The sequence below is a fragment of the Coccinella septempunctata genome, chromosome 6, assembly GCF_907165205.1.
Source record: "Coccinella septempunctata chromosome 6, icCocSept1.1, whole genome shotgun sequence".
NCBI lineage: Eukaryota > Metazoa > Arthropoda > Insecta > Coleoptera > Coccinellidae > Coccinella > Coccinella septempunctata.
The window spans coordinates 16,787,305-16,809,863 of NC_058194.1; the positions used below are offsets into that span (position 1 = coordinate 16,787,305).

General features: G+C 33.8%; 2 protein-coding genes across 3 annotated transcripts; one reads left to right on the forward strand and one right to left on the reverse strand.

The window, feature by feature from the left end:
• The first annotated feature begins 93 nt into the window (after positions 1–93).
• Positions 94–6,896, forward strand: LOC123315767 (ankyrin repeat, SAM and basic leucine zipper domain-containing protein 1-like). The gene is made up of 8 exons (XM_044901613.1): positions 94–361; positions 542–689; positions 807–929; positions 1,064–1,293; positions 4,570–4,808; positions 4,882–5,127; positions 6,409–6,613; positions 6,670–6,896. The coding sequence occupies exons 1-8, from the start codon at positions 299–301 to the stop codon at positions 6,805–6,807; spliced, it is 1,392 nt and encodes a 463-aa protein (XP_044757548.1). The 5' UTR covers positions 94–298; the 3' UTR covers positions 6,808–6,896.
• Positions 6,897–8,913: 2,017 nt separating this feature from the next.
• Positions 8,914–19,006, reverse strand: LOC123315078 (protein lethal(2)essential for life). 2 transcript variants are annotated; one of them, XM_044900638.1, is made up of 4 exons: positions 18,677–19,006; positions 11,177–11,233; positions 9,816–10,008; positions 8,914–9,482 (listed from the first exon to the last, which is right to left on the reverse strand). In XM_044900638.1, the coding sequence occupies exons 1-4, from the start codon at positions 18,859–18,861 to the stop codon at positions 9,291–9,293; spliced, it is 627 nt and encodes a 208-aa protein (XP_044756573.1). In that variant the 5' UTR covers positions 18,862–19,006; the 3' UTR covers positions 8,914–9,290. The 2 variants fall into 2 exon arrangements, with proteins under 2 accessions (XP_044756573.1, XP_044756574.1); XM_044900639.1 differs by lacking the exon at positions 11,177–11,233 and having other exon boundaries at positions 18,677–19,003.
• Between the last annotated feature and the right edge of the window lie 3,553 nt (positions 19,007–22,559).

Below are 22,559 nucleotides of genomic sequence, written 5' to 3' on the forward strand. Positions count from 1 at the left end.
AAAATCTGATTGTGGTTATCTAATGATATACAAAAACTAAAAAGATTTTAGATCTCTGTTCTGTACTCAGTGACGGTTGTCAGAAACATTAACCTCACTTTTTTATATTAGTTTTTGTTTACTTCGAGATTCTGCTTTTTTGACTGGAATTGTTGAAAATATTACTTTTTAATTGTTATTACTTGAAATTTTGAGTATTTGATATTAAAATATCTGTCAATCATTTTATCCTCAATTGAAGTGGTTTCTATTATCAAGAAAATATTGCTGTAATTGATCATTCCTTAAATAAATTGAAATGGCTTACCATGGCCCTGATTTTTCTAGCAGCGAAGACGAATTTGATGATCCAGACTTCAAGGTATAACTCCAACTTCAACATTGGATTCTGAGTCTATATTAATAACTCTCGAAAACTTAAATTTTAAAAATTAATTTCTTGTTCTTTTATTTTCATTCCAATTCTATACATAAAAGCAGGACTGTTGTTGCCTTCCTACTTTTGTCTTCTACCAGATTCATTTTCGTGAGCTGATTTCAGGAGTTGGTTAGGCAACAGAGATTGGAACGTAATCAGAACTACAATGGAAATTTAACTGAAAAGCAACTAAAAGAGCAAAAAATAAGGAAAATTCATAATGATATCTTACATGGAAATAATGATGAAGTACTGAAAGTTGTTAATGAAGGTAAATATTCAATTGAATATATGTAAACATTACTCAGTATTATTATTATTATTTGAACCGGGGTCATTGTGACATTACTCAGTATGAATTTTCCATATTTTTTAAATCATATTTCAGTAATTGGTTTGAATGAGAAACTTGAGGATGATTGGACTCTGATATCATTAGCTGCCTCTGTCGGCAATTATGATCTTTTAGTACAACTGTATGAAATGGGAGCTGAAATCAAGACATTGAGAGGTATTGATAGTACTGCATGTTTTCAATATTTGGTATGAAATTTGAAAAAACAAGTAACAGCTCTTATACCTTGAAAGATTCAAAATATTCACAATAAACTGTTATACTTGTGAAAAAAATATTAATATATTTAGGTGGTGACACAATCCTCATGTGTGCTTGTAATTGTCCTGTAAGTAAAGCAGCCTTTGAAGAGTCTTCAAGGGTTATTCAGTTTTTATTAGACAAAGGAGTTGATGTTAATGCCAAGAATAGAAAGAGAATGAATGCCCTCATGTTCGCAGCCAGTAATGGTAATTTGAATGCAGTTGAATTGCTTCTTCCTCTAGTTGATCTAAATGAAGAAGATAATCAGAGTTGGGACGTGAGTAAATCATTCAACTTAAAATCTGCTTTCAAATAGTTGGACTGTACTCAAAAGCTAGATATTGTTTATTGGAGAGGTTTCAGTGAAAATCATTTTCAGTTCTCGCAGTGTAAGTTTTAGAATATATTAAAGAGCTAGCTATAGTGTTGCTCAAAATGTGTTACTTTATTTAACCCTATCTAAACATATTTATACTGAACTGATGAACTGAAACTGAATAAGGTCAAGTAATAAATTGATAATTTGGGAAAAATAAGGAGTGTTGGATATTTTTTAAAAAGTGCAAAAATTTCAAAAATAACAAAATCATCAGTTAATAACTATAAATCTGAAAAAGGCTTCTTTCAATGCGATGCACAATTTCTCTGAACGAATATTTGAAGTATATTTGATCTCACACTTTAATAACATATGCAGATACTACTGAAATAGGTACTTTTCAATATCTATAATTGGGACCGCACCCTGTATCAAGTCCATTTAATTAAAGGATAAATCGGTATTTCAACAAAACAGTAGCACCAAATGCTTCAATTTTTTAGTTTATACTTCAAGAGCTAGTACGAAAAAATTTGTTTCTTGTTTGGAAAAAACTGTCGTTTGATCGACGTAAAACCGTTGTGAACTAACATTGCTCCAATTCCGGGTGAACTGGAGGTCAATAAAAATCTCCTTGTCACATCTTTGTAAGACAATCATTGTTTCAACACGCAACTATTAGCTAATATCCGTTGGAAAAATCAGCTCTCATTGTAATTAACTGCACTAACTACTAAGTGTCATATTATGGGAAACCATAATGGGTGTTGGCGTAATGTATCCTTCGTAGCTATGGAGTTTTCCCTCCATATTCACAGTCCCCTATTCGTAGTAGTAGCTTTCGCAGCTACCATATTCGTAATCTTGATTTCCGTATCCACAGCTCTAACCTTTGCTGTCGTAAAGTTCACGACACGTAAAGGCCATTCAGGATTCAGGGTGGGGTCGAACTATAGAAGGTAACTCAACAGTTAGTACCTACGTACTAATCTGTATCTTCCATAGACCGAATGAACCTTGCCGAACCAATGGAGCTAATTTTGGACGGATCCAAAATGTAGAATCGCATACGGTCGTATTTTTGTTAAAAATTTAACTAGAGAAAATGTGCTCAATCCGTCAGTAGGTTGGTCGTACGACCGCCGCAAAGCGTAGGTACTTCAATAACATTCTGGCCAAAAAAAAACTTATTTTCCCACACTGAGCAAAAGTATAGGGCGCTTTTCCCTATCGTGGTGTCCCCAGTAGGTCTAATACTACTATTCCTGATTTTATCGCAATAATCCTCTATAATTCGCAAACTCCTTCATTAGTCCAGTCATAGCTTTCGTCTCAGAATGAGAAATAATAAGCTGTAAACTCTCAAATATCTTCATTTCGACGTTCTGAAATAAGTCGCCTCCAAAGTTCCATAAAATATCTTGTCTACGTCGTTAGTTATTCAAGGTCAAAGGTAAAATCGTTCATTCGCGATTATCTTAGTTTCTATGGCTCCAATGATGTAGAGCATGAAATTTACGACACATTTTGTTTCAGATTTTTTTTCATAGGGTCAAGCGTTTTTGAGATAGAGGCGGGGAGCACGCAGCCCTTAAGGCCTTTGGCCAGATGCAGCGATAAAAACGCGTTTCGATTCTTACGTGTCGAGGTACTAGAGCACAGTAGATCCCATCCACATCAGCGATTTCTGTCACTGCTTCTGGACAGGCCTAACAATACAGACTGTAATGCAAAGTCAACCGTAAATATTGTCAATGATAAATTTTAATATCGATTTCAAGCGAATAACCGGTAATTACCGCGGTTATTGCTGGTTTTGCCCTTGGTTATGTCCCTTCACAACATCTAACCAGAAGTTCAACCCAGTTCCCGAGTATGGTTATTTTCGGTTATCTGCCGTCCAAAACGGTATTAGGTTTGTTCGTAGAGTGGTTTGGAACTGTTGTGAACTGTACAGAGCAAGCGCAATTCCATTTAAGGGTAGCGAAAATCCATTTGCGCTTGCTCTGTACAGTTCACAACTGTTCCAAACCACTCTACGAACAATCCTATTATAACCAACAATTACCAAAAGCGCTTGAATGCAGTTGGTTATTGTTGGTAATTACCAATAATGACCAGGTTATTCGCTTGAAATCTCATTATGATTTAATAACTTAATACAATACAGTCAATACACAGAGATTCAGGGTTGACCTTGCATTCCAGTGTGTATTGTTAAGGGCTGCGCCCACTCCCTCCTCTATCTCAGACACGGTTGACCGAATAAAAAAAGTATCAGACAAAATATGTCGCAAATGTTATGCCCTACAAATTTGATAATAGATGTCATAGATGTTATCATCATTGGAGCCATAGAATAATAAACCTTGAATAACTTACGTCGCAGACACAAGATTTGATGAGACTTGAAAACTTTTACAACACCGAACTAAAGGTTTATGCGAGTTTCCAACTCATTATCTCTCATTTCGAGGTTGCTAACGTGACTGAACTACACATGATAACAATGAAAAGGAAAAACGGAGACTGTTTACGAGCAATCGTATGAAGGAATCGAAAACGAAGAGAACATCTGATCCAATAGCAACGAAACGAGGAAGATTGCGCTAAATTCTGTAATAGTGTATTCATTATTTATATGAGCATTAGGCCTTTTGGGGGCACCACATGATATAAAAAAAACTCGTCGCGTACTCTACCTGAAGGTAGTAGGGAAATGAGAGCTTTTTTTAAGCTAGAACGCAAGTACATTTTGCGTCTGTCGTACGCCAAAACAACAAAAAAAGCTTGTTACATTTTTGTATATGAAAGTTTTCACCGTAAAATGAGTCGATGAGGAGATATCTTTCCAGCTGTTACATCCGTAGGCATAGGTTTACTATCTGTAGCTGTATTTGTCGTCTTTGTAGTTCTAACCGTAGCTTTCCTAAACTTAGATATAACGTCCGCATACGTGTTTGCATAGCCGCTGTCTCAACCTTCGTAGCCATAGCCCTAGCCGCCGTAGCCTAAATGTTTTTAGTCGAAGTCGAAGTTATAGCCTTCATAGACCACTTAGCCTTTGTAGCTGTAGACTGTAGCCGTCTGTAACCGTTGTGACAGTCATAGCCTTGATAGCAGCTACAATTACCGCAAACGTGACCTTATTGATTAATATTTCTTAGAAATTCTGTTTTATCCGAACACACTATCAAATATACATACCCCTGTAATGAATATAAGTTTTTACAGGCTCTTTTTTGGGCAGTTTATGGTGGAAATGCTTCACTTGTTGAATTTCTCATAGATAAAGGAATGTCAATTGATCGAACCGATATAAGAGGTAACACACCTTTGGATATAGCTGTAGATAACAACTATCAGGATATTATCAAATTACTTACACCTGAGGAAGAAGATGGTGAAGATTACGCAATAGATACTCACATAAATTTTGAAGATATATTTCGTGGTTTGAAAGATAAAGAAAAGTGCGTTTTGATCGACAGACAATCTGACTATATATATAGTTTGTTGAACTAACCAAATCAAATCATATTTCAGACCACTCTTTTTACAAGATATTTACAATTTTTTATATGGTACACGATGTGAAAATTTGATGAAATTATTCGTAAACAACAATGTTAGCTTATTAGACCTACTGTCGTCTTCAGAAGAAGAATTCAAAGATATGGGAGTTGCAATGCCTTTTCAGAGGAGGAGACTTATGACCGGTATTCACATATTTCATAAAACACCATTTCAACCCGGCTCTATTCCTGTGGTAGGAAAAAATGAACTTTACAGGTAAACATCTTCATCCTTGGACATTCTTTCAAATATCAACTGATTTTCAAAACTGAAGAATTTTTATTAATAATAATAAGTATAAACTCTAAATGAACTTGTTTAATTATCAGATTTCGAATTAATAAACAACTTGAAAATGACAACATGGTTCGTCCGGCCTTTTCACATCTTGAGATAATTTCTCGGATAAAAAAAAGCTCTAACGTGAAGTTAGAACCTTTTTCGCGCTTATTCAAATTCATAATCAGGGGCCTATCTAGGTACTTGATTTTTATCTTGCGCAACACTGCTGCTTGGTCCCCTAAAAATATTATTTTCCCAATATTTCCAAAAATAGATATAAAAAGATTTTGAAAATTTTTTTTAGCAGATTGATAGTTGTATCAAATTTCGAATATTTAATGTTCAGTATGGTATAAGCTGGAACTTTCCATGTGGTAAGCGTCTCGGCGAAAATATTGGCTATACAGGGTGTGTTACTGAATTACAAAGCAGTGGGAAAAAAACTTATCTCCTGATTCGACCATGTGGGCATAAAATAAATAGGATGTTTTCTGTGCATGCGGTTTCTTTTAGGATATTGGCAATATTCGATATTTACGTAGTAATGAAAATGGAAACTTGGATTGCCGAATTGTTCTCATTATTTTTTAGTAACTTACACTATTTCATGAAATAGCTCATTTCGATACCAACTGACAGAAGAGACTTTAGGACACAGGTGTAAAAAATAGAATAATACTTCGAAATCTCATCAATAAAATTCGTCTTAATTATTCACGAATTTTTCACAATGGGCATCTCAATTTTCTTGTTGTAACATTCCAACAATCGTCGTAAAAATGGAATGAAATGGGGAAACAACATAGAACTTTTTCAACATAACTAACATAAGCATTATCAAGAAACTGCCTCGATTGTCTACATTATTTTTTCACCCTAAATTCACCCTAACTTTGTCCTGAACCATTCATTGTTCAGCTATATGTTTATGTTTTGTTTCGTTTTTGCGATGCCGGAGTCACCTTCCACAGTCCCGTACTTGAAATTCAATGAAAATTTATCAAAATTCTAGGGGTTGTATCTCAGCCATCTTGGATATTTTATATAGTCAATTTTTGGTTAAACGACTTTATTTTGATGAGTTCCATAAAAAAAGCCTCGCCTTTGAAAATGCCCTGTATAACTACTGAGTAGAAGCACAGAGTATCAACCTTCAAATTTCCATAGCCTTCTGGACGGAAATTTTTTTGAACTTACGTAATTTTTGAATTTCAGTAATGTTGACATAGCAGTCGCTGTTTTCTCAGCTATAAAGCAATCTATATGCATGGAAGCAGCTTTGAAATATATAATGAAGAATGGCGATAATTTAAAATGCGCACATGGAAGCGAAGAAATTGAGAATGTCCTCTGCAGCCTCGAATCAAAAGTATCAAGGTTGAAGAAAGTTGTTGTTAAGTTACAGAGCAAAGGTATTGAAGTAAGTATTAATTTTGAAAAATATTTTGACGTGGAATTGAACAACTGCTTTCACAGTGGGATTCTCAAATAGAACAAGTTAATATTATAACATCTAGAACTGGAAAGAGATGGTTTCCTTGGAGAAAAACAGTAATTCTTTTCGGCATTGTTATTGCCGTCAGTGTTAAATTGTGGAAAAAAACCAATTATTAATACTATCTAATATCTATAATATTAAGTAGTGGTAAGAACAAAAAAAACTGTATAATTATTATTACTATTACTTGATTAAATTGTTATCTCAATAAGAGTTTCATTTGATACCGAATTCGGCGTATGAAAATGTCGAAGAATTTATATTATATTACGTCCAGTTTCATAATCCAATTAAACGTCACTTCAAGCGTAAAGCTTCCTTTACTGTCATTTTCAGTAGGGTTAAAGGAAGCTTTAAAATTAAAGCGACTTTAGGTTTGATTATGAAACCAGTCGTTATATAATTATTATATTATCCTGATTCTAAGTAGGTACCCAATTCCCCCTCAGAAGCTCCGTGAGCTTGTACGAGTTCGAAGCACCAGATGAGTTCTGTGTAGGCTTTGTTACTGTGTCCTTACGCTACCTTTAGGCATAGCACTGTTAATTTTAACCCAACAGTGAATGGTGGCCCGTACCCGTATCGACTAGAAAATGTCTTTTCTAACCCGGGATTGCGGTTGCAATATACAGAGCCGACGCTCTAACCACCAAACTACAGACTCTAGGAATAAAATAAGGATTCCATTAAGACAGGCAAGGATGTGAAAGGAAAATCGCAGTTCGCATCAAAGCAAAACTTCCGCTTTTGCACCTTCAATGCCCGATCTTCGAAAGCATAAAAATTATTGAATCATTGCATATTACCTTGACAGGAGGTCTTTAAAAATTATACGAAATTAGTATATTCAAACGAATGTTGCCACCTGAATGGGACTAGTTACACGCCATCATCCAGGAATCCAACGGAACGACCATCCTATCAGTAAGAAGACAGAGTGCGATCTGAACGAAGACGATAGCATATCTATCAAAAACATATAGAAAGGAGGCGCAATTTGGAGATCGAAATGACTAATGGGGAAGCACATACTACGTCACACTATCGAGCATTAGCGTAGCTACCCTAAAATTAGCCGGAAGTGCAAAAAATTCAAATAATTTACTCTATTAACTTGTGAAAACATGTTCAGCAATTATTCCAGTGACTCGTACATAGATACCACAAAAGTTCTATCAATTAAGCTTGAACTTGCCACCTCATACGCCACTCTTTTGAACTGAGTTGCACCTGCTTTATATAGGATTGTTCGCCTTATCTTTTCGGATAGTCTTGGATCGGTCCACAACATTCGCTTTTTCATTTTTTCAACGTGAACTTGCGTGTACCTTTCGAAACCACTGCTGTTTAACCACTTTTGAGCGATCTGAAACCGTCCCACTCCCAAGTGTGCACGCGAGTTTCTTGTAATTTTTTTAATCAAGCCATCAAGTGTCATGAGGACCATATATTTGTGTGTGTATAACTAATAAAGTTGAACTCAATATGTCGGATAGTTTGCATCAGGCTTTTTATCTAAAACTTATACTTATGAGTTTCAATTTCATTGTTCGGTATATTTTCAAATATAGAGACAAAATTATGCCTATAATTCCGAAACCACCTGGAGAACTAGCTGGTGTTGCCCATTAACGAACTTTACAGCCGGCTGCCTACGAACCCTAAATAAAACCGTTTCCTCTCGGAAGTTACAGTATTCAGAACCGGACGGGCGCCTCGATAGGAGGGTTAGTTTTTCAACGCTGAAAATGATGAAGATTCTATTTGCAGAACTCGACTGAACAAAATCGACCTTTCAACATTTAAAGTTTCGTAAATTTGTCTGTAGTATTCAAAAAAGTGCTCCATGTTGTCAACAATAACAATACATAGTTTGATGTCTGCACTGTATTACTCGACGTTTGTATTGACGAATATGTGGAGTGAACTAATAAAATAAAAATTTGAATATTTTAATGAAATATTATAATATTTCATATCCATTATCATTATTTTATATCAAGCTTGTTTTCGAATTTCATGAATTCATTTTTGGATTGTTAAATCACACGTACTTTATGCATTTATGCATATCAGGCAGCATCATATCTTACCATCGTGAATAGATGTGTAGATGAAGTTGATATGTCTTTTGGGTGACCAAGAAGCTCAGAGTAGTTTTATGCTTGCTTGCTCTAAAATAATGTCGATTTCAGTGTCTGGGGGTGGAAAGGCATCAAGAATTTAAAAATAAGATTTATTGCTTATAAATAATTTACAAAAATTGTATAATTCATTTCAAACTTAAAATAGATTCTTCTACACATTGAAGTGAAATACATACTTCCAATGACACTATTAAAATTTTTCGTTAGTGAAATGTAAATTCAATAAATAATAAATATTTTTTCAACAATAATATTGCAGTTAGCTCTGAATATCAATGAACATTTTCATCTCTATAAACTAGATTTGATTTATTCGGCATCTGAAAATATATCTAATAACAGAAAAACCATCCTGATTAATCTGAAATCATAACTGGGAAATCAAAAAACTAACGATGTAAGTTCGATTACTGATTATTGTGCAGAAATTAATACAAAATTGACTCCAATCCTTAGTGTTGGATTGGTATGTATGTTTCTCCAGATGTAATTGCAGGTAATGGAGCCTCGACTGTTAGCACACCATCTTTACTTAAAGAACTCTTGATTTGTTCTGGATTTGTTCCCTTGGGAAGAAGAAATTCTCTGTTATACTCTCTATAAACAGATTTTGATTCCGTTTTTTCTTCATGTTTGGCATGAACCTGTAAAATGGAAGAATAGTGTTAATTGTTTCCTCAACAATTGTTAAGAATATGTTCAAGGATTCCGTTAAACCCCCGGATGAAGATAAGTAGTATATTGAGTTTCACGTTTGTTAAGTATATTAAAATATAAAGAGTTTATTGGTTCTATCAATTTTATTAAACTTAGGGTAGATAAAGTGATTTTGCAAAAGTTTTTTGAAATTTGATTCTATTTGGTCGTCTTCTACATCCCCAGTAAATAGGAAGTGAGTCATTTAAATTATGTATTATTTTCCTGATTTTTTGGTGTATCGTCTTTTACAAGACAAAAACAACTTTCAATCAACTCACCAATAATTTGTTGTCTACCGTTTTCACGACTATTTCTTCTGGTGCATATTGGCTAACGTCGAACCTCAGTTTAAGATGCTTGTTGTCTCCATCATTCTGTACCAATGGGGAGTTCAAGTCATCAATCCATGTCCTTACATCTCCAGGCCTCTGTGCAATATCCGATCCTGTGTTCTGTGTTGATGTGGTGGTGCTTCAAAAGAAAAAACATAGATTTATAAAGCATCTCAAAAAAAGGACGGTGTGAGGAATGATTCATGTAATAAGAATTATGCATTATACAATCAAATTTTGTCCATGTAATATCTGTGTAAAAACATCTAATCAGCTTGCAACGAATTTTGTTTTAGAGATTGCGTGTTACTATATAACGATTACTACATCTAATCTATCCCAGACATCTCGAGAAACAACCCTTCTTGATGGAAATCTAATTAGTATGCATAGACAGTAACATGCGACATAAAATATTCACTTATATACTTCTAAAAGATATTCTTTCATGTTGATGAAAACGTTCGCAATTAAGCTGAACCCTTTCACAACAATTAAAATTTTCATTTCAGTAAATCGAATGATAATTTGTTTCTTTTCACGTGGTCATTAGTGTCAGTTGAAAAATTTATCAAAGGGATGAAAATTGTTCTTTCCTTATGTACCGAGAAAAATAAGGAACAGGGGAACGCTTACCCCATGGAAAGATATAGTTCAGTTCACAAATATTCATTATACTTTGATGCTTCTCCCCCCCCCCCTTTATATACCACCCCGAATGATACAATACTTATCGTTGGTGAGAATCATACCCATATGTAATATCATACCCATATGTAATAATTTAGTTATTCAGTTAGATTACTGATTTTTATCAAGTATCAGCCAAATCAATTTAGTATCTACGGAGAATATTAGAAATTGTATCATAATTGAAAATAAGTCCATTCAATTCAAAAGGAAGGCGTTCTCCCTTTTGCCATAAATATTATTCATGGAGTGCGAGTCTTTAACTTGGAATAAATTTAGTTAATCAAAGACAGTTTTTTTGCTGAGAATCTGATCGAACAGATGTCAATAAGTATTTCAAATTAGCGAAATATTGGAACACACATTTACGACAGAAAACACTATCTTTGATTTACTCAGTCATCGCAAGTTAGATGAACTAGATTCGCACTGTATAAGTATGGAGGTATTGGTGCAAAATGATTCAATTTATGAATACTGATGGAAGCTGGTGAATTTGTTTTGAATTAATAAATAACTTAATTTGTTCCAAATATTGGTAGAAAAGGCTCATAAAAAGTATGTTATTTATGAATTCAATTATAATAAATAAATTGAAAAAAAGCTCAAATACAAACCTGGACGTCTCGCTTGACGTCTTGCCTCCAGTTTTAGTTGACTCATAGTTGTAAGACATGCAAATATTAAAAGCTGTGTTAGGTGTTAGATCCAAGCTGTATTTACATTTCTCAATCAAAGGAATTTTTCAAGCTGCAACTTTAACTCTACAAGGTAATAATTATTTAAAGAGTACAGTTATCCTTGATGCTGTATTTGGTATTCGGAAGAGGAAAAAAGGTACATAATCTTTTTCAAGCAATCTACAACTAGGAAATTTGTATTCAGAAATGGAAAACACAGGAATGAAACTGCTGGGTTTAATAGTTGGAGCCCGATATTTATAACAGGAACGATATTGTCGTTAAAAGCTGATGTTTTGTTATATAATTTTGAGAGAATATTAGACATGATAATGTTTCCGGAATACTGTAGAGGACGTAGGAGGTAGATCATAAAGATCTCATAATGAAATAAGAACAACGATTCCTGGAGAAATATTATTTCAGGATTCAATCATTTTTCATTTGTGATTTAATAACAATTCTTTTTAAAAAATTTATTATTTTCCTCATCGATTGAAATTGAAAACACAACAATATTTGAAAGGTTTTTTAAAATCTGAACAAAAAAATCCTGTGGAAAAATTCAGTTCATTAAGATTAGAACTTATTCGGAACTTTATTTTAAAAGTTTTGGACAAGTGAATTTGGCACTGACTATGAGTCTGTTTATAATCCTGTTAGTTAAATTCGACCAACAAGATTGAATATCGACAAGATACGCAGTACAAGATGAACTTATTGGAGTTAATAACTCGAATCGAATTGAAATGAATAAAAAGCGATTATCTTTTGTGAATTCTCCTTTCTCCGTGAATTATTATCGATGTCACAGTTAATTGTTGCCTCATTTCGTATTTCGTTCGGACAATGTCAGGAAGACAATGAAATTGGAATTGAACTGGTTCCAATTTTTCAACTAATATAAATCCAGCCAGGAATTTAAAAGGCTTCTAGAACGGTATCGTTTATTTATTTCAAGAAATTTATTAATAGAATGGCTCATATTCAACGTATCTGGACGCACACGAAGTAATTTCATATATCGAGTTACATGATTTATATCTCCCAATCAATACTGATACGTAAAATTTAATACAGTCTGGTTGCAATTTCTACTGAACATAAATGATTGTGAGGGAAATTCAATGGAAACGCTCTGAATTAAAAAACTTCCCCGAGCAAATATTCCGAAAATGGATGTCTTAGTGTATAAAAAATCAAGTTTTCCACAAAAATATGATTTTAATAGTCAGATGGCTGATCTGCAAGTTACCAATAATAACTTTAATTTTTCAATGCCAAGTTCAACCGGTACCACGTACCAAACGGGTTCCAACGCGGTGTTGCCATCCTATTATTCGGCGTACCTACTATGAAATGACGATATTCGCTGTCACATATAGGTAGAAAAAATATAATTTTCAAAGTCGCTTTGAAAGGTCAACTACTCTTGGATTTCGGTATGTTCTATTCTGAAAAGAGATCATAACTCATCTCACTAAACGAATAAATTCGACTGAGATAAAATAACAATAAATTAGGGAGTAAAAAAGCGCTACTATCATGTCCACAATGATAAGAATATTAGTAATTATGAAGAGTACCTATTTCATTAAACTTTTCCAAAAATCACGAAGGCGCCAAGAAGTTACGCAAAATCTGAAATACTCTAATAATAGGCGAATTAATTATAACCTAATAATGAATAGTATCCAACAATCATGTCCAAAAATTCGTCTCAAATTATTGAGAATCTGATTCTTGGGTGATGTTTATTGATAGTACAAATATGTGATATTTGAACACGAAAAGCAATATACCTAAGTATGTTGGAAAAAAGGCATGTTTAACAGATTTTTTAATTCTATTCTATTTAATTCTATTCTAAGTTCTGTGATATTTTGGCGTCTCACGATTGTGTGTATAGGTACAAATGATGCTATACTTTAGTTCTCAATTTTTTTTTCACACATTTCATATCTTGATCAGGTTCTAAAAAAACTGCTCCATCTCAAGAATTTCGTATTTTCGTGCCCGATATCATAAAAAGTTTTCATACTGATGAACCACATCTAATTCAGGCAGAATTCTTGGCTATTACCTCGTTATTTCAAGGTAGAATTCCTTGTGGTCAGCACACAGAGATCTACGTATTTGGAGAGATCTGTTTGCACAAATGGTAGGCGGAAGATATAACAGTGTATACCTTATACCTACTGTAACTTTATATTCAGTTATTCATGAATCATCAAGGAATGTGCTTCAACATGCAATCGTTTATATCCTACGCTTTCAGAGAGCCTACACGTATTTCTGGACGTAGGTAACTCAGCTTTGATCGAAAGATAAATAACTTTATTTCAACTTTATCCAATCAGATCAAACTGTTTTCAGTGAGTTGGTCATATCTCCGGAATGGGAAGAATTTAAAAAATTGGAGTTGCCCGGATTTGAAATTATCAACTTCCTTGAAGGGTCAAGGTCTTCAGAGCTTCGGTATAAGTACAGATTCGGGTGACTTACTTAATCACAAATTGTAATACACCGTCATCTATTTCATTTGGGAGTTGAGAAATCAATAGATTTCAACTTGTGTCCCAAGCCTCCCATATCGGTGGGTGACTTGGGACAAGTATATTCTATTTTTTTTTTCCTAATCCTAATCAATAGACTGAGTCATTGAGCATATTGGAATCTCTTTTTTAAATAAAAATAGGTCACCGTTTTGAAAATATGACAAGTTGAATTCAACAATCGTCTCAAGTCACCCGAATTTACCTGTCCATGAAAATTTTTTTTTTTATTACAGAACAACATTGTAGTTCAATATGTCGACATATTCAAACATTGCTTAAGACCACTCAGGATTCTGTTCGATCTGATACTCTGGTTTCGTTCTTATTAGAGATCATCAGTACCTCATAACTCAACCATTAGTTTTAACCGGTCTATCACTATTTTTCTTCGATAGCGGCACATTAACGATAGCCAACTTTGAACTTAGATCTTTCCTAGTCAAATTCCTCTTGTAACTATTAGTATTATAGTTGATAAGATGTTAGGTTAAACTGGTGAGAGGGTAGGCATAATATCAACTGTAGATTTGATGTATAAAAATAGGTTAAGCTAAATTTTTCATTGTTATTTCAACATTCCATTCCAATAATTCCACCACGGCAGAGAACAGATTTTATCTTCATGATTTTGCATAGGTATAATTTCAGATAAATTTTTTTTATCTCATTTAAGATTAGATCTTTTGAAATAATCGATCACTGGTTTTCCTTTTATTCATGCACCTACTCTATGAAATTATCTGAGCTTCCATCAACAGGTTCTGAGATTCTGTATACAAATTCAGATCTTACAAATGCTTTAATCATTATGAAGAAACCAAAACATCCAACCTATCACCTCATACAATAACTTTGGAATTATCAGTGAAAAGGGTTATTGGGGTATCAGCAAATAATAATTTACTAAAGTTAAGAATTATCTGCCTCCAATTTTTTTTTATTTTTCAACTTCATCGGCATAAATTTTTCCTGACCTGAGCTATAGTTCGGAAGCTGCGAGGACAAAAACCAAGCAGCATTTTTGTGTAGCCCTCGATTTTTATGGAATCTTATCGATTTCTATCCAGTTGTGTTTGAAGGAAAGCCTGAGAGGCGGACGACCTATTTTTCATTCATTTTTCGTAATCTTCATTCCCCCATTTCTTGTTTTTGGAAAAAGAAATTTTGAGAATTGTTGGTATATATTTGGATTTTCATCCACACTTTTATTCGCTTTAGTCATAGAGTCTATCTTCAAGAGCAAGAATTTAATGGCAAATCTGCCAGTGTGGGAACGCTAAATTTATTTGTCAAATTATAAGGAGAGTCTTATTTATATCAAGGGGGTTCAACTAGATGCACTGCACTCCTTCTGAGAAGTTACCTATCATTTAAGATATTTTGTCAAGTCTCAATGATAAAGCAATAATCAGTATGTGTGAATAAGAAAGGTTTTTATAGTTAAATTCAGTAGTTCCCAAGTTTTTTATGAAAAACTTTCAGGCATTATTCAATGTGAGAATAATTGTGGATGCCGATATGATAGATAGTAAAAAGATTTAGATTTATCTGTGATTTTTCTCTTACAAGAAAGATCATCATCAGCATTTCAATATAATTCTTCAGAATTTTGGTGAAATATTATCAGCAATAAAATTGGAAATATCCAACAAATGAAATCCAATTGTTATTCTGATATTTCATTTCGATGTAACGAAATATCATTAATCGTAGGAGGTTATATTATAAAACATTGATTGATGTCGGAAAATTGATTATTTGAGTCATGCAATCCATTATTTTTTATTTCTAAGGTGCAAATTGAATACTTTTGTCTGAAAAGCTGAATTTTGGTTTTTGTTCGTTATATATTACTTTTTACTTGAATATTTTGTTAAATATGTGTTGACAAAATATTGGCATGTCGATTTTGTATTCTATTCACACTTGTTTTGTATAGTTGCCCCCTTTTCGTACATTGTTCTACTTCTTGTTGTATTGGATTCTAAAGAAATGCGGATGAATTTCAAGAAGAAATATGAATTTTCGTAATTTTTTTGGTTTAGACTAAATTTCACGTTTTCTTACAATTATGAGGCTGAGAATTATGAAAGGACGATTCTAGATGTTCAAGGATCATTGATCAACAACTTGATAAAATCGAAGTGATTATCATTTTTGTTTTTGAAAACTTTTCAGGCAATAGGTTACAGATTATTCCACCTGTCTCATTGTCAGATGCTAATGCTCAATTTTACGCTTTCGATTGTAGGCACAGAATCACAAATTGTGAACGAGATTCAAGGTGAAACAATGGATATATCACCGGTTGGTTACAGGACGAAATGAATGCCATGTTAAAACCAAATGCAACTGGTGGCCTTCGTTCCTTATAGAAATGATTCATCTCCTCACTTCAATTATTACCTACTTGATGACGTAATATATCAACAGTGAGGCATTAAAAACATTTTTCATCAAACATTGAATACAATTTTCCTCGGTTTGTAATGTTGACATTTCCTGGAACAATTAGCATTTCATGAAATACAAACAGTACCTATAGCGAGTTTTATGGTCAATAGAAATGTTGACTGGATGTAGAGAGCAGTGAACTAATAACCCATTATTAGTTCACTGGTAGAGAGTATGAGCCAGATGAATAATAATAATTATTATTGTAGGTGTTTTCACAAAATTTCAATAATTTCTAGTGAAATTTGCATCGTTTCAGATACAAACTGAATAGAGTTTACTCCAGGGTTTACTGTTGAATTCATGCCAATTTCTCGAAGAATACGAATCGAATTTTTTGAAGAAAAGAGTATAGTCTGTTACAAAATAAATCTCAGTTGCTCAATGAAGGTTTTTGAATCTAGATTTCCCAGAAAGAGATTTCAAAATGACTGCTAATTGTGTTAGAAGGATGAAGCTAGAAAATGTATTTGAAGTTTCAATTCACTCTTCATTCATAACTGCTATTTGATTATTCTACTTCTTTATACTATGTAGGATTAATTTGATTCACAAGGTTGAAAAAAATCGTATTAGTGCTGTTGTTGCCATATCTGTTCTTTGCTTGCACAAGGAAGTCAATTTTATCAATACGAAAGCTGGAAAGCTGCATCTGCAATATTATATATCTATATCCTGAATACCAGAATTTTTCTTGTGGGAAAAATTCTCGGAAAAATTGAATCTAATAAACGAATTTATTACCTGTCACTGTATTAATGAATTTTATGGAAATTTTCCCCTCTTTTATTACTTTGTTCAATGCGGTATGTAATAGGGTTCTATACAAAGGAAATTCAGCAGTGTTCAAGTTCCGCTCCCTTGAGTATAGATTTCATATCACCCTTTTAATTACCTATCCCCTCAGTTTATGCAAAGGGTATCAACTCTTTGGTTTAATTATGCATTCGAAATGACCGAATTCTGCGTCTGTAACTCTACAAGATAAGAAAATTTAGCCCTCAGTGTCAGTATTTTTTCACGAAGAAATATTGTCGAACTTTATCAAATGAATAGTTTCAAAAATGATTTTAAATTATTTTTTCACTATGTAGGTATGATAATTAATAAATTGGCCATTATTATGGAAACGCGAAAACCATGCGCCCTCTATTACAATTCATTGATTGTTCTTGTAACGTTGTAACTCATTGCAGACTTTTGAACAAAGACGGTTATTCGTATGGAATATTTTATCAGTGATTAACCATTATGTACTTTGTGGAAAAAGGGAATACAGGTCGATAGAAAATTTCGAAATAATAGTTAAGAGGCCAAATTCTTTAATATGAAATATGCTCCGTTTAAGCTATTCTTCAATGAAGGGACTAATAATTATTCGAGTGTTGAATGTTCTCAATTCCTGATGAGTTCTATAATTATAATAGTATACAGTGTGTCCCAGAGTAGATGAAACAAACTGATTAGGAAAATAATACTAGCGACAATACACAGGATGTTTACCTAAATTTCGAAAAATTTTCAGATTTCATAAAAATTTGAGGTGCCTACTTTGTATCGAGGAAAATGTCAAATTGATCATCTATTTCTTGATCTGCTCTCTCTTTCAGCTTCCTTAACGTCCACTAAAATCCCTTCTATTTCATATAGTTGTCCTTTTATCAGGAAAAATCACATCTAAAAATGTTTGAGGGTGATCTCAATTCTGTCAGCTTGTCTATCAATTTGTTACTAAGTCATGTTATGGGACAATGGGACATCCTGTATATCTAAATATCAGATTAGGGATAATCATTACCATTTTTGTTTATAGCTGTGTTTTTACATTTCATATTCTATTTGAATATAATGTTTTTACACTGGATCCGTTTCTTTATACCAGTGACCCCGAAATTGAATATATACATAGATCATTAAAATTATCGATTAAAAGTATATCTTATTTTTTGTTGTTCTGTGATAGATCGTTTCTTATTCTAATTCTTCTGTTAGTTTCAGGATTCTGTTCTTTAGTTTGCCCATGGTGGTCCAGGAATAAGTTTTCAGATTGTAAGCTGATATTAGAGTGCTGGAGAAATGAGTTTAAAAATAGAAAATTTTCGGTCCTTATGTCATATGTCTTGTCATTCAAAAAAGGCGTGTCAGTTTCCATTGGTTACAACAGATGTACACAAAATTTGGATGAAATTTCCTTTCAAGAGAATTTGGAGGATCTCTCCTCGGATTTATGAAGTAGAGGTAGCTCGTTCTGAATGGTGAATTCCATTCTTGCCATTCTTAGAAATTCAAAATGTTGATTTCAAGAGATGCAAAAACAAAAAGATAATTTCGGAATGTCGAAAGATTTGAGTGTATTGGCCAAACAAAAGGGATTTGGGCAAAATTCAGAAAAACTAAAAATGACCCATTATAATTAGATATGTACCTGGTGGTGGACCTGAAAAAGTTGTTGGATTCCCGGTTCATCAGCTCTGAGCGGAATTTGCTCATTTCCTCTTCCATTTTTCTCATTTCAGCGTCAAACCTTTCTCTGATGCTGCTGAATTCCGTATCAATAACACTGAAATCTCCAAGTTTGATGGGGATGTTTCTCTTGTTTGCTTCTGCCATATCGATTGAAATTTTTACACTTCACTCCACTGGATATTAGGAAACACGAACTTATTAATGCACACTCTGTAAAGCCGGCTTTCGCACTGAGGTTTTACTCGTATTAATATAGTAAGGATTCGACTTTTCCCCTATTCAATCCTCTGTATCGTTTTAAATAGATTCGAGCTTTAGCACTTGCGCGTTTTCTCGAGTACGCTGTTGTCGGATGTATAGCGTTTTTCTGGAAATTTCGGATAATGCATGATATATCGCTGGCTTCTCCTACGATGAACCAATGAAATTTTTTTTACTTTTAGAATTACAATCTTTGTTCCACTGAATGATGAAACGTCAATATATAGGGTGTGCAAGTTATGTCTGGCCAAATTTAACACAGGAAAGGTTCCTATACTTAATACCTATAGATGTATGCTTCTAGTGGAAAAATTGTGAAACGTTACAGATATTGTGCCTGTAGAATCAGTCTTTGAAATTTAGCCAGAGATAACTTGCCAAACATGTATGTATGTAGCAATATCTAGCATTACTAAGATGAAAAGCAATATGCAAAATTTTGTACGCAATTCTAATACATAACTACATTGCGAAAATGTTTTTAGAATGTTTTAATTTTTTTACTCAGAAATTTTTTCGATTTGTATACAAATCTTGAAATGTGAACGACTTCTATTTTGGTCCTACTAAGTTCAAATTTGGTAGCTGAGAATTATGTCAGGGAAAAAAATGACCCTTGAAAATGGGGAATAGTTATGTCGTTTTATGTTTATTGTCCGATTCTATTCAGAATTGGAGTATCGCGATTTTTTTAAAGTGGTAGACAACAATGATAAAACATAAATTCCCAGATGGTTGACGAGTTTTGTGATTAGGACTATATCCGATTCGAGATTATTGGTAAATATGGAGGTTTTATTAAGGTTTGGAGATCATAAAGTTGTAAAAATTCATTATGTAATTTATTTGAATATGCATTTTTCTGATCTGCATACAAATCTTGAAATTTGAACGACTTCTATATTGGTCCTATTAACTTCAAATTTGGTAGGTGAGAATTTTGTCGAGGATAAAAAGGACCCTTGAAAATGGCGAACACTTTTGTGTTTATTGTCCTATTCTATTCATAATTACAGTGTTGCGTTTTCTTAGTGGTAGATCACAATCATGAATTCCAAAATGGAGAACGATTTTTGTGATTATGGCAATATTCGATTTAGGATTATTGTTAAATAGGGAGGCTCCATGGGCGTAGCCAGGGTTGAGTTTCGGGGGGGGTTTGAAATGAAAATTTTCTGATTTTGACATATAAAGTGAGACTCTTTGAAACTGATACCATGTACCTATATTATTTCGGGGGGGGTTTGAACCCCCAAAACCCCCCCCCTGGCTACGCCCGTGGGAGGCTCTATGAAGGTTTGGAGATCATGAAGTTGTCAAAATTAATTTTGAAATTTATTTGAATATGCATTCATGGAACCGCGAAATCGTCAGAATGGATATATCACTCGACACCTATTGCCATTTAAAATTGTCACCAGGGGCACCAGCAAATGGCCTTATCTCCAGGAATTTGCAAATCAAAGATGAGTCCTCCTCAAAACAAAATTGACCTGACAAAAATATTCGGCTGGACTGTTTCATGTAAAATAAAAAATAAACGTTAATGATTGGTACAGACGTTGCCTAAGTGATCTATGTGGTGTTCCACATCGGGCCTCTTTTATTCATTCTTTGCATAAGTGAATTTTAAAGTTGTATAATTTATACTCGATATTCATATGGCAACCATTGTAGGGTGTTGTTGATTCCACTTATGTTGCGGTGGGTGATACTGCTAATAAGGTTAATAATGTTTACTTTGTAATAGAGAATGAATTCGATCCTCATTCGAAAACAATCATGTTACGTGAAGAATATATACATGGGACCGAATATGCAACCATTCTGAGATATAGGGTGTGTCACAAATAGGACTCGCATGTTGATAAAACTGATAAGACGATACATATCCCCTTAAAATAGTCGATATATTAACAGTCTCTCAACATTCTAAACAAAAATCAATTTTTAATATTGAAAAAAATATTTCAGATGCCTATATAGGTAGCTCCCAAACCATCTACCTATCCACGAATAAACTTAACCTCCGAATTCTCAATCTATAACCCGAAATTCAAGTTTCTATTTTTTATATCAGAAGTTGAAATGTTCGCACATTTAATTTGACCAAGAATTCTGAACAAAAACTCGGCTCTTTTTGATGGCAAGTATTTTTCTTCCGCATCAGATACTTTTCGTCCGCAAACACTTTTCATCCGCTCTGTTTGTCGCTTAGCAACAAATACGACATACGACAGTGGCGATTAATCAATTTCGAGAGGTAGGATTTGAAGAAAAAAATAAGCGTCTGTGGCAATAACTGTCATTTGCTCCTGTTAAATCAATTCCTTACGAAATCTGCTAGATTTTACGAGTAAATCAAGAACGAGGATTGAATATTAGTGTTCATTATAATCAAGAATGGATAGTAATAACGATATGGATATTCCCTCTAGAGACGAGGGAATTGGAAACTACGGGCAGGTTGGATTTACAGCACACAAGTGAGTACTTTCTTTCATAAAAGTATATGAGATCGACGAAAACATGTAATATGCACCTCGGCAAAAAACTGTCTATATTGTCTCGCCTGCTTACTAGCTTAGGCTGCGCCTCGGCTATGAAATTGCAGTCTCGACTGTAATAGACAGTTTTTCTTCCTTGGTACATAAATAACTATTATATCAATCTTAGGATTGATTTATAGTCGAGTGATTAATCGAAAATAAGTCTAGTTACGGTTGCAATCTTTTAACTAGCAACACTTTTTCCTCTTGCTGAAGAGAAGTATAACTTATTGATGATTCTGTCAGTCACAATATGACGTTGTTATTGTACGTTTGGAAAATTTAAGTGAAGGTTTCCACAATTTCTTCGATGAAAATGAGGAAATTCACTAAATTATATATTCGGAAAATCATTAGAGTTCGGGAGAAGTTCAAGTTTCATATTGAAATTGAAACGAGCACATATTAAACCGAGATATTTTCACTGATGATTGTATCTGCTAAATATTCAAACCATACAATATATCTATTCGTCAATCGATCAAATCACAAAGGTTATCATCGAGACCCATTTTATATTATCTGAAAAATATACTGACTGAAAAAATTTATATAATTTATATAAAACAGTTGCCGGCATACCTACACTTATTTCGTGAGTTTCGAATGGCTGAGGTAAGAAGGAAAAATCAGCCGATTAAGAGGGTAGGCAAATCAGTATCTGTGAGCTAACTGCTGCATATTGAGGGCCGTGAAAAATGCCCAACGTAAGACAAATAGCCGGAGTATGTCAGCAAATACTCTCAGGGCGAAGATGGAAGCATGTATCCATTTTTCCAAATTCTCAGATTGCAGGAATCCTATTTTCAAGATGATCCAGCAGGGACAGAATCCGTCAGTGCCTGCGTTGCCTCGGAAAACATAATAATAAATGGATATTGCCTCCTGGCAAGTGAATAATAAACGGTATCAATTCAGACGCATGACACACGCTGATATAAATTCAATAAATGTTACGACCTGAATCGAACTATAGCAAACCCTCATTAGTCAAAGTATCAATAGAAATACCAATTCGGTTCGTCGAGAGAG

Bases quoted from the DNA above. Each gene is read 5' to 3' on its own strand.
- LOC123315767 (XM_044901613.1), top strand. From the start codon at position 299: ATGGCTTACCATGGCCCTGATTTTTCTAGCAGCGAAGACGAATTTGAT. The intron at 362-541 runs GTATAACTCCAA...AGCTGATTTCAG, and splicing joins TTGATGATCCAGACTTCAAG to GAGTTGGTTAGGCAACAGAG. The intron at 1,294-4,569 runs GTGAGTAAATCA...AAGTTTTTACAG, and splicing joins AAGATAATCAGAGTTGGGAC to GCTCTTTTTTGGGCAGTTTA.
- LOC123315078 (XM_044900638.1), bottom strand. From the start codon at position 18,861: ATGGCAGAAGCAAACAAGAGAAACATCCCCATCAAACTTGGAGATTTC. The intron at 11,234-18,676 runs GTACATATCTAA...TAATATTTGCAT, and splicing joins TTTTTCAGGTCCACCACCAG to GTCTTACAACTATGAGTCAA. The intron at 9,483-9,815 runs GTGAGTTGATTG...TCCATTTTACAG, and splicing joins CGGTAGACAACAAATTATTG to GTTCATGCCAAACATGAAGA.